Source organism: Epinephelus fuscoguttatus, linkage group LG16 (genome assembly GCF_011397635.1).
Source record: "Epinephelus fuscoguttatus linkage group LG16, E.fuscoguttatus.final_Chr_v1".
Classification (NCBI taxonomy): Eukaryota; Metazoa; Chordata; class Actinopteri; order Perciformes; family Serranidae; genus Epinephelus; species Epinephelus fuscoguttatus.
This window is the reverse complement of record NC_064767.1, coordinates 25,283,239-25,296,089: the sequence shown is the minus strand read 5'-3', so window position 1 is coordinate 25,296,089 and position 12,851 is coordinate 25,283,239. Positions and strand designations below refer to the sequence as shown.

The 12,851-nt window shown below is 40.6% G+C and overlaps 1 protein-coding gene across 19 annotated transcripts in view; it reads right to left on the bottom strand.

Moving 5' to 3' along the window:
* Positions 1-901: 901 nt before the first annotated feature.
* The window catches only part of LOC125903859 (neurexin-1a), a 403,149-nt gene continuing 391,199 nt past the window's right edge, over positions 902-12,851 (bottom strand). For 15 of the 19 annotated variants that reach the window (XM_049601023.1, XM_049601022.1, XM_049601027.1 and 12 more), the window contains one exon: positions 902-2,839. In XM_049601023.1, coding sequence (XP_049456980.1) covers positions 2,535-2,839 — 305 coding nt within the window. In that variant the 3' untranslated portion in view covers positions 902-2,534. The remainder of the gene's footprint in view (positions 2,840-12,851) is intronic. The other 4 variants (XM_049601035.1, XM_049601037.1, XM_049601038.1 and 1 more) reach the window with 2 other exon arrangements.

Below are 12,851 nucleotides of genomic sequence, written 5' to 3'. Positions count from 1 at the left end.
AATTTTCATTTGACAAACATCATATGAGGAGTCATGGCACAATTCAAACAGCAAAAGAAATAATTAGTCCATCACTGTATATGTTTTTTCCAACATGGACGAAGGGGAGTGTGTCTAAAATCACATACTTCCATTAGTACACTTCTATGTAGTATACTATGTGCACTATGTACTCATTGGCGCAGTGTGCAAATTTCGACAGGGTAGTGTTGTCTCAAACCAAACACGGTCATTGTGCACTCACCGGAAATGACGACAGCAAATTAGCTAGTTAGCAAACTAGCATTAGCATTCGCGTTATTGTTCGCGGTACCAATCGTTCTGCTAAATTAACCCAATAAACATACTGCTGGCTTATACCCGGCAACAGTATAATGGTGCTTAGTGCAAAAAACACGTATTTGTACAATGCAGCGACGTTTGCAGTCACACAGTCCTCAGCCAGTTTGAAAAGTGGTCCCTCCCCTTCCGCTGCATAGCCAAGATGGTGATCACTGAGTGCGAGAAGTGTCCATAGTTCCACACTCAACTTCTTGACCGTTTTGAGTGCATCATCCGGGTACTCATAATGCAGTGCATTTTTCCATACTTCTCAGTGATGCACTCAGAATATTAAGTGTAAGTACAGAAGTACACGATTTGAGACACAGCACTGGTCTCTCTATAGGAGTGCAATGCTAAATCAGTGGAGTACAGTGTTTGATAACAAAATGAAAGTCACAACACCTGCATGTTTCTCTGATACATTTTGTCAGTAGACTGGTTTAAGTTCACTTAGGTAGCATTTTATTCATTTGATTTTTCAAAACTAGTTTTTATAATGATTATTATCGGATTTTTGTTGTTGTTTTTTTACGTGGAGTACAAGAAAAGTTACAGTTGAACGTAAAACACCTGAGAAGAAATAAAAGAGGAGCAAACAAAGAGAATTTATAATCATCATTTATAGTTCATGGTCATTTTCCTCATACTCATTCCAAGTACAGGTCTCTGGAAAGCAGAATTTGACTGACAGAATGACAGAACAAACACAGAACAGTTGAAATGGAGACTTATTTTGAGCTATTCTCCTCCGGTTTTGTATCAGCCCAAGCACACATTAGACAATCTTATAATACCACTTGGAAACACACACAGCAAGTTAATTTATTTTAATCGTCATCATCCATCATCATCATCTCATCATCTCATCATCATCATCACTCATATTCTTGGTCTTCATTCTCACTCACGTAAGTCAGGATTGAGGAGGAAGGCAGTGATTCTACCGGTATCCTTAAAAGAGAGCCACACAAGTTGTCATGCCACACCTCTCTGCCTGTCAACACCTTGTGCAGTTTTTGGGAACGGTTAGGCTACTACTGGTCCGGGATCATCTATCTCAGGTTGGCATTTGTATAAAAACTATATAGGAACACATGTAAAAACAGGGGAGAATCAAATTATTACCCAACTGAAAAAAATGCAGATGTCTTCATAAAATCTTCTATGTCTAGCAACACTTAATAACACTTATGTTTTCTTTTTGTCCTTTTTTTGTCGTTTTATTCCAAAATGGTTGAGGAGCAGTTATAGTTTGCATCATCTATACAACAGGCTATAAAACACCACTTTGTCACAGTCCAGAAAGCACATATAGATGTGGTTGTACTGTATATAAACATATGTACTGTAATAAGATAATTTCGCGTGCATGGCTCCCGAATGATCACTTTTGAGACTTCCCCCCGTGATTCTGAGGAAACTCTCTCCTTTGAGTTCACACCATGTGAAAACGAAGGCCTCCAGATTTCTTACTGGCACAATGGACATATTCTTCTTCTAAAACGTAGTCTTTCAAGAGAAACTGCCATCCCTTCTCATCTTTGCACTGCGGCAGCTCAGTCAGCCAGGTATTAGTCTTTGCCGGCCATCACTGCCTCTTCAGTGAGTACTTTGGCTGATTTCTCGGACATCCATCAGGGATTTTTTTTCTCTCTCTGACTTCACCGTCACCTGATTTTTTTTTCCCCCGTCGTCCACAGTAAATGTTTGGCGTATTTATTTATGTATTTATGCATTGTGTCATTTTCTTCTAGAAAAAGTCTCAACAACACAAACACAGGCAATGTATATGAAAACATTAAGTCTGTAATGCTGATTCTCCCTTTGCAAAGTGCATCTGTGCTCCTCTGTTTACCAGAAACAAGGGAGCTTGATAACATTATCCTGGCCGAGGGAACAAGTCACAGATGGGTTTATGTTGTTTGGTTGTCATGTTAGATATGTATTCAGTTCATTTTCAGCCGATCGCCAGAGCCATTTTTCCATCAGTCTGAGTCTGGACAGTAAATCTTCTTCTCTGTCTCAAGTGCTTGAGTCTAAAGAAAGTTATTTTTTCATTTTTCATATTTACTTTTCAGAGCATTGTCTTATAGGAAAAAAATGACTAAATAATGTTCATCTTTGTTATTATACTGTACACATGTTGATGTCCTGATTTGTCTTTTCCACAAATGTTTCACTTGGTCTGGCGAGGACCAAAGCTTTGACAATCACACGTAGTACTCCTTATCCTTGTTCTTCTTGTTCTTGCTTGAGGTTTTTGCGGTGTTCACTGGTTTCTCTTTGACGACCGTGCCGTTGGATTGCGCCGAGTTGCTGATGTAGTTGCGACTCTCGTCCACGTGGTACGAGCCTTCGTCCCTGTTCCGGTATTTGTACATGGCGTAAAGCAGGATGAGAATGCACAGTGCTGCTGCTGCTACGATGCCGACAACCATCCCCGTCGTGCTGCTGGACTCCCGGAAGACCTCCGACGTGCCTGGGTACGTCTTGGTCCCAACACCGGTGGGATTGGCTGCGAGGGAGACAGAGATATGATTACCACAAATGTACTAAGCTGACTACCTTTTACATTTCATCATTATTACTGCAACTGGATTTATGGAAGTGATCAAATGCATTTCTTCTCTGCATGTGTGGATCAATATCATGGTTTAATACTGAATGATAGTGCAGACATCATGCCTCAAGGATTGGCTTTCCTGCCTGATAGAAAGGCATGCAGTTACACAGTGAACAGACAACACAGTCTATCATTATACGACGGTAAGCACAAGAGGCTCCCTGTCTGATTATTTCTGACTCTTTCTAACTTAAATAAATTAATAGAAAAGTAAAATCGGGATCTTAAAGGCTTTAACAATCCCATTGGTATGCAAGCTAAAACTGTCAAAAATTACCCTGAGTTAAATGAGACGCAAATACCCCCATGTGGATTTACTTATAAAACTCTTAAAGACTATATTTTCACATCATTTGACAGTTCCCAAAATCACCAGAAATTATACTGAAATGTCACACAGTCATTGCTGCAGCAGCCTGAAGACATTAAAGTTAGAACTTTTCAATAACTGTATGAGCCGGACATTTTTGTAGACTTTGCCTTTATGCCATTTCACCTGTCTAATCTACTGCCTATCAGCATTTCAATTCCTGCATCACATTATGCCGATGACATCCAGTGAACTGTAATTGTTCATATATGGGAGAGAGAGGAAGGTGAGGTGCTCTAGGATAAAGAGATTTGCTAAATTCAGAGGCGAAGCTGACAGGAAGACTCACGTGTTAATGATTCATAGAGAAGCACCGTTAAGCTCACAGCTCGTTACATGTTTTACAGCACAGTCATGAATGAACAGAGCACATTCTCCAACCATCACTATATATTCAAGCAGCATGACTGTATCACATAGTCTGTGAAAATAAATCTTTCAGAGGGAAACAATTCTTCAATTGACTCAGCAGATTTTGCCAAAGGCTGTCCCCACTTCTGTTCTGAAATGGTGCCATTCAATGGAGCATATTCTGAAAACACGTCAGCCCCCTGATATTATTCAGTCCTCCTGGCACGTCTCTCTGTGTGTTTTTGTAGCAGTCATCATTTCTGCTTAAGCCCTCTTTGTTGCGTTTGTGAAATCCAAACACTCGACACCAACATTTGGAAATGAAAGCACTCTGGTTCCGCTGGATTGGGGCAAAAAAAAATATTTGAGGGATTTACAGCTGGGTTCAGATCGTAGTTATGTCGACGTGAAGATGTTACGCTTCGATTTGCATTTACACTGGACAAACTAACAATAACGACTGACACATAAATAGCTGTGTTGCCCTGTGGGTCTGAATTATTTCCTCTGTGTTGACTGGACATTTATGTTGAAGGTGTTCGGCGAGCTTTGCAGTACTGCACTTTGCTGCTGCTCATTGTCCTTGGTCACAGAGTGCTGAAACACTCTTATGGAGAGGTGCTCTGAAATACTGTAACAACGGGAATCCTGCACTCTGAAGCAAACTGTGTGAACCACTTTTAGCATAGTCTACTATATTGAGAATTTATTTTTAACGTTTACTAATCTCACAGGTAGTTTCTTAAGGTTATGCTGTCAAATATAGCACAAAAGCTAGAGATTTTATTTTGAAGGTGAAATGCTGGTAGAGGGCATAGAGGCATAGTAAAATCAAAGTGTTCACAAGGTACAAACACAGGGAAATGCTGTATTTTATGTTGTTTAGCAAATGGATGATGAGGGCACAAGATTCATGTGCTTCCTACTGAGAAATGTTTCAGTCTTACTATGTTTGTAAGTATGTTCAAGCTAGCAAAACTGTTGTATTAGGTTCATACGATTTTGTTATTTTTGGTTTCTTGAGTTTGCGCTGCTACTAAATTTACAAAATTACACCTTTGTGGCAAAATATTATTGAAAGATTGTAAGGTTACAGTGCTATATTCTGTCAGGATATTATCATTACAATATCTTTATTTTCCTTATTTGACTCTTAACAATGTTTTAACTGTGTGCTCATGGGTCCACAGTACCATGTCCTGTATTTTCACATTGTGCAAGTGGATTTAGGGTGCGTTGAACTCCACTTTGCTGGTTAAACACTGCATCGGACACAGATGTGGTGCAATCCATGCTCCAGCATAGAGCGCCTCCATTATAATCAACTAAAGCTGCTACACTGACTTTTCTTCTCTGCATGCAGCTCAGTGGAAAAACTACTGTACATAGGTACATCGGTAAAAACTACATTGAACTATGTAAAAAAACAAGGAGTACAATCTGTTTAAAAAGGATTAAACTGAATAACTCGTTTTAAAAGAGGCAATGGGAAGCAGCAGAACAACCCAGTGGGTGTTTTTACATTTCACATTAAAATAAATCAATCAAGTCAATGCTTCCTGTACTTACAACAATTCACTTAATTAATTCAGTACCAGTTGATGTAGCCTACGCTTCCAAACGCTGCATAAACATCTGCATTATCACTTGGCACAATTCAACATGCACACAATGAAGCTGGCAGCAACCACACACTACAAAGACAGAGTCTGTGCAGCAAATACAAAACCCTGCTCCGCCCCGCCTGTGTGACACGTCGCATCCATGTCCCATGTATTTCAGACAGGAGCAAAGCAGCTGTATTTAATCCCTTAACTTCTCATAGGTGTGTTTTGGGTCTAACATTAATTCAACCAATAGGACTGTCATGCCCCATCTTCTTTAAAAGCCAGGTTTGCCTGCACCTGGTGCATTGCTGTTTACATGGTGGATTTGGCAAACTGGAGAAGCGACCGGTTTTCTGCTGAGAATAATGCAGTAAGGAATGTCACTGCAGCAAATATCTTTGGACATTTAAGCAGCAAAACTAAAAACTGTGGTTATAAACTTGACAGAAGACAGGGCTAAACTTTAAGCTTCTGAAATAATCAGTGAAGTCATGCTGCTCCTCTTGTGTAAATGTACACAGCCTCTCTCGGAAAGGGGAGTCAGATAGCAGCTCTTCTCTGCTCTCTGCTATGTTCACATTTTAGGGAATGTAATTAATATTTTCCTCATTAATGATGTAATATTTCACTCGCCTGCAACCCATCAGTGCGTCCATGAGGGTGTAATAAGCAGAGTGTACGTGTGTAGATGTATCCTATTGTCTGAAGACTGTACCCTTTGAATATCACAAAACTATCTAGTTCAAAACCATTTATCTCAGACCAGGTTTTTTTTTTTTTGGCCAATACCGGGATCACTTTCTGCTGTCTCACTGTAGCAATATGCCAAAAAAGCACCTGACCACACCTCATTTTAAAACCTACACGCCCATGGGCACAAAGATAGGTGCAAGTACATTTTCTACTTACAAAATGCGGGCGCTGGCCATGAAAATGACAACTGTGTCAGTCTGTTCTTGATGTAAGATAGGGCCCTAAAGCTTTTTAACTTAGTGTTGAAGGATGGGCATATGATCTAATGATCAAAACTTAGTGGCATCTTTATTATTAGTAACTACAATACCCATCTGAATATTAATGAGTAATCAGCAGTCATTAAAGTAAACGGATTTTCCATTTACAATGACAGGTGTCAACATTTTCCATGAAACGGGTATTCTTTATTTATTAAAATTAATCTGACATGTATAGTCCCTCATGTCCCATTTTGCTGTCCCACTTTCCTCTCTACTTTTTCAAGAGCATTTTGGTTTTAGAAAATAATTGCATTCCTCAGCTTTGATATCGAACCAGCTTTAAAAAGAAATTTCACTTTAAAACAAGAAACACGACAATGTCTCTTCATTATTTCAATCCTTTGATCTTGGCCAGTCAGAGTAATATTTCCACACGACTAACTTTCTTCCTAAGCTAGAACTCAGTATCCACTGTAGGGAGCAACTCTCTATCCATCTCTGACATCAAAAGGAAAAGACACGGAAAACAAAATTTTGCCACTATTGAAGTTTGTCATAATCACCTTGTCTCATTTTATCAAATCCTTATTCTATGACAGACTAACTTCTCTGAGCTTGAGCAAAGAGGGCAGTTCTTGTTCTCACTGTATAAAGAGGTTGTTTCTCCCTGATCCGTGAAGGACAGGCAGAATTAATAAGATGATACAGCACATCCCGTCCTACACATATTTTTTAGCAATTTCCCAATGCAGGGAAAGCACTGCATAAAAGTGAGACAGTTTTTTGGCCTTTTTATGGTGAAGATGTGCCTGTCTTTAAGATTACAGTACATATAACCAGCTATTGTGATTCCAATTTCAAGACCAATGGTTTTTGCATGTTTTGCCTATTTACTACTAATCACATATACATTACTTCACATCTGAAAGTTGTGCAAACTGCGAATTTGTTTTAGATTTTGGAAGCTTTTTTTCAACGATTCAATGGCATCCACAGATTTCCTGCAATATGATAACGCTAGCAGTCTCTCGAAAGTCTTATAAATTGAGTACATCTATCACAGTGAACTTCAATGCTACTTTGAGGTTTGGTTTTTCTTGTTGTTGTTTGTGACTGCTTGAAAATGCAGCATATAAATTCTGCATTGCTTCATTCTCTGCAAAAATATGAAACAGTCTTTGAAATGAATGGAAACCAGTGTCTGTCTGGAACGGTTGCAGTTTCAGTAAGATACCAAAAATACATCTGAAAATCTAAAAACTGCACAGCATGCATTTAAAAACGGTCAACAAAAGTTTAAGCATGCCTGATTTGTAGCTGAGGAGCTAAAAACTTGTCAACAAAGAATTTGCAGATATTAAAAGTCCCCCCGTCTTCAGACTGCTTTTCACATCTGTTTCACAGTAATTATTGTTACTATTGTTATCATCCAGTGTTTACACAATAGTAAACTTTAAATGGTTGATTACACTGAGTGCACGCTGCACTTCTGGGGATAATTTCCACCAGTGAATATGGACGTGATCGCACATCAGCATGCCCACTTAATATTCTCAAAGCTGTCCAAGTTATAACACATCGCTCCTTATGTCTGTGATAGCTCTCTTCACTGATGCTCTCTCTTGAGTCTCACTCAGTGTTGATGGCTTTAGAGATAAAGTACTTTTATGATTGCTTTCATTTCTCTTCTTGACTGACAGCTTAACGCTTATTGTTTGTGAATGGTGTAATATTAGCTAATGACCCCCGCAGATGGCACGTGAGATCTATCTTAGGTAGATCTTTTTCATGCCATACCTAAAGGGCATGAAAGTGTGTAAACTGTAAAGGGCAAAAGTTCTCTAAGCCGCCTGGCAGGAGAAGAGATGCTGCTGCCGTTCATTGACATGTTTTCCACCGTGGTTAGACTGATCAGCGGCCCAAGTATGCTTCCAATGCCAGCAGACATTCAAGGGCAAGCGGAGAGCACCACTGGTGGATTGAGTGTGACTGAGCGTTGCAACAGATTAGCTCTGCTTGTGACAAGCCCACTTATCCTTGCAGACAGGTGTGAAGAATGCTCTCGCCTTGTGGGCAAAAGCCACTGGTTGACACGGCTCTTCCCCAGCAAGCCATTGTGCGAGCATTAATGGTGAGTTACTTTCATATTTGCTATCTATCCTTTGTTCGGGGTCAAAAAGTTGAAAGTGTAGATAACATAGCAGGTTGATGGAGGAGAGAGCTCTGGATGCGGCACTTCAGGGTTGTATATGAGACCACGGCTGGCTCCTACAGCAAGGTGACAGAGTTGGAAGAGTTCAGGACGCAGGCGGTCTCAGCCTGCTATATCAGTGAGTCATGTGATAACAGCACCATAGTGCACTGTTCCTTCTTCTGTGATCTAACACCTCATGCTCTGGGCTTTGTTATTTCCTCTTGCCTGGATCTGTTGATTGGCTCCCCACAGGCTGCGTTAGCACTCGAGACTTTATCACTGGGAGACCCTAAATCGGCTGACCACAATTTTTCTTTTATTTACTACACAAGTAAGTAGACTCTGTGATTCATTCATTCAATTTCACATTTATGCAGAAAGATTTCAGCCAAAATTCTAATCTATTCCTCCAAAATCTAATCTAATATCTACACAAAGAAAGCTAAGTAGTGACCACTCCTTAAAGGATTAACACTGCAGTTAGCAAAGTGCTGAAACAGCCACGTTTTGTCCAAAAAGATTAGCATTCATTACAGCTCATTAGCTTGCATTTAGTCTCAGCAGTGTCTATCAGCCGGCCACCTGATGGCACACGGGGATCTTTTCTATTCCCTTAGATTAACTGATACACCTGATGATGTGGCTCATTTGCTACCCATGAGCCTGGCTGTGCATCTTGCCCTGCTAGATGGGTTCAGGCGATGTGATGTGCCAGGCATCGAGGCCTTCGAGAAAGCCTCATAAGACCTCAGTCAAAATGCATCTGCCTGTCTGTTCATTAGCACTCCATCACCTCAGAATGAAGGCACATAAACTGAGAAAGAAATAGCGCCTGAAACAAGTGTTTAAAATGATGGCTGCTCTTCTGCGCTCTACTCGAGCGTACCCAAGGGTAAAATTAGACATGGGGAAAATGACCTTAAAGTGGTGCCTAGCTTCATGGCAGCGTAGCGGGGGTGCACTTGTGAAGCGATAGAGGTAAGCTCAGGGGGGTTAACTTTTGAGGGATTGCAGTTGTGTAAAAGATGCCAGAATAACTTTCTCCTCTGCATCTCATCCCAGAGCGAGACTCAAATTACAGTATCACATCCAGACCATCATAAAGTCCTTGCTGTTTTATTCACAAGGACAGCAGTTAATGTTTCAGTCATTTAGTCACAAATCATTTGCTTTCACCAAGCCTTTGCTGAGATTCGTCTTGAAGAGATGTGCAAGAAAAATGGTAAATAAAAAAGCAGAGATGACCCCGACCCATAAATGTTAGTGAAGAAAATTAAATAGCCTGGCCAGGAATAACATTCGCCACATAGACACTGTAGAGTGCAATGATGTGAACACTATGATTGGTTGGCTTCAATGTTCTGGTTACCACAGGGTTTATTTGATAGCATCTTTTCTCTGAAGTCTACCTGGATTCTTCAGTATGGACACATGAGCCTGTCTCTCCAACATATTAGCATCAGCACAGTGGAACTTGTTACTTTAAAGCCCGTGAAATGCCTGATGTGATTCCCCTTCTTTTTGGCTGATTTCTTTTTGCCACGTGCTTTCAAGGAGAGGAATGGGATCAGAGATTCCACACTGTCAGGCGGGATTTGAATAAATGGTCCTCTTCAAAGACTATTTTTCCTCATTTGTCTCCAGCGAGAGGGTTCATTTGTTTGGTAATTTGTAACAGGGTGAGCAAGTTGACGGGGGCCATGGATGAAGGAAAACATAGAGAGTGGAGCTGGTGGGGGGTTATTTCAGGTGCGTGTGGGGCTTGTTGAGAGGTAATGGAGCAACCAGGACTACTTAGGGAATATTGAATGGACAGGCTGGGCTTGACCTTTTATTAACTGGTGGTGGTAATGGGTCGAAAGAGATTCGCAGAGTATACCTGGACGATGCTTTTTCAAAAACTGATGCACTTTGGCAATGCTGAGTTTAGTATCAGGCAAATTAATTCAAAGAAGGGAAGAAGCAAGAAGGCAATGAAAGGTGATTTCATGTGAACTTTGCCCTCTGCTACCTACAGCAGTTGATAAACATGAATGGTGCATCATGCATCTTTGAGAGCTTAAGAAGGTGTGGTTGCAGGGGTGCCTTCAGAGCGACCCCTGGCTTAGTTGGTATGCTCAGTGACACGCTGCTGTTATTCAGCCAGATTACTGTTACACCATCTTCTTACTTCACATATCCAGCCATAATCACAAGCTGTCAGAGCCGTCATAGAGTTGGGGATCAGTCTGCAGACAGGTCACTGTATCAACTGCAGCAGAGCCAAAACACTTATTAAATCCTTCTTCCCTCTTTAATTATCTGAGTGTCCTCGAGAAGTGATGCGAGCCATCCTGTACTTGTGACATGCTGGCAGCATGCCTGATGGTGACAGCATGCATGTGTGAGCCTGAAGTGGCTCTGCTCATGCTGATGGTGGATGATGAACAGAGAGCTGAGTGAGCATGAAGTGAGGTCCAAGTGAGAATGATTAAAAGGTGTTTGAATTAGCCCAGTAAAAGGTATGGTGCAGTTTAAGCCTTTGCCCACAGGGCCGCTGCTATAACAGGCGAGATGAAAGAAGGCGGCGAAGCTTATTCGGCTTGAACGTCACAAGTCTGGAGGTCGTCTCTTGATTAGATTCCTACAGTCGGGTTACATGTTCTTACGGTCTACATTTGTGATATATACTGTGCGTCATAGCTTTCCATAGCACAAAAGCTGGACAGTCTTCTATGGAAGATAATCAGATCTAAAGTACAGACTCACACTGTGTGTTATTTAAACATTCTGACACAAACTGTTCTGTGAACTGTGTCTGTGAGGTGTGAAAGCACTCTTTTTGTTAGTTTTTCCAATGTCTCTGCATATGAAATCCAAAAATCACATTTTTTACTCAAACTAGTGGCTCACAGAAATAGTGATCTCTAAAGTTTTTTATTCTCATTGTACTTGGAAATAAGTAGAAGTACTTCCTTCTGTGAAAGCTACAGTTATTCTTTTACTAGACAGCATTTTACATCCTGAAGGCAACATAATGACCATTACATAATAAATATTCTATTTTTCTGGCTCTGACAAAGACACTAAGTGCACAGATCAGAGGTCCTTCATGCTGTTGCTAGATGGAGAAGTCAGTAAAGAAAAATGCAGCATTTAAGTGCATCTTTAGAAAGCATTTTACTGATTGATCAACTGTGAATTGTTGGGTAATATTTCCAAGCCCCTGCTTACTTATACCATTAACATCGCTGACCTTTGGCTGGGCTTCTTTTCTTTTCTTGGGAAAGCAAAGTCTTTCATGCCCTACTTAGACTTATAAACAGACACATTGTGTTAGCATCAATGTCAGCACACCCAAAAGATGTGTGGCGGAAAAATAAAAATAATTGAAAATATAAATATGGTGGGATCAGTAAAGAGAAAGACTGACAGTGAGTGTGAAATCCTGTTTTCTCTCAGAACACACTTCATTTAAAATAGAATGTAGAAAGAAGACTTGGACGGCATAATCCTCGCTGAAAGAGTGCAGAAAAAACAAAAATGGCAGAATTCCATAAGATTGTCTGCATAAATTGGCAAAGTATGCCATAATAACAGCACTGGGTTTTTGCAAAAAGAGCATGCGTAATGCTTGAAGGTCATCAGTGTTGATGGGCACGAGCTCTGATCACATTCAATAGGCATCCGGTCTTCAGAAGGGGTTTTCATTTGTTAAGCCATCTCTGCTAGCGGCAGTCTGTTGGCATGCAAGATGCATGCCACTGTGCTCAGCAAAGGAAGGAGTGAGCACACACAGAGTTCCAGCTGGGTATGATTGAATAACCTATTAAATGTGGGCAGTGACCTCTTAAGCCAGCACAGTGCTCTTAATGTTTCATTAATCTCACAGCTACTTTTAAAACAATAATTTACTCTAATTTTTTTTCCCTCCTGGCTGGGTGCATTCAAGTCATTGCCATCGGGTTAAAGAGAGTATTCATTTGCAGTTTGATTTATTAGTTTACTCGATGTATTGTTTCCCCACCCATAAATTAAATCTATTAAAACAAATGTCAAACACATTAGTAGCTGCTACAGTAATGTCACTGTAGAATGCTTGAGGACAGAAAAAGATGAGAGAGCACAGTGAGAAGAGGAAACTGGAGATGATTAACCTTAACCTGCCTATGGGCAATCTACAGTGAAGGGCCACTGGAGCTGAGAATAAAGCGCCGTGAGATTATTTGTGAAATGTAGAAGGGTGCGCATTACCAAAACTCTCACTGAGGCTGCTGGTGTGTACTCGCATTTGACAAGGAGCCCATTTCTTTCATACAAATCACATTTCACGCGACGGCATGTTACATAATTAATGATGGTGGAATGGCGGAAAAAGCAAAGGTGTAAACATATTAAAGATAAACATCGGGCTGACGCATCCAGTGTTATGTTAGGATATATCACT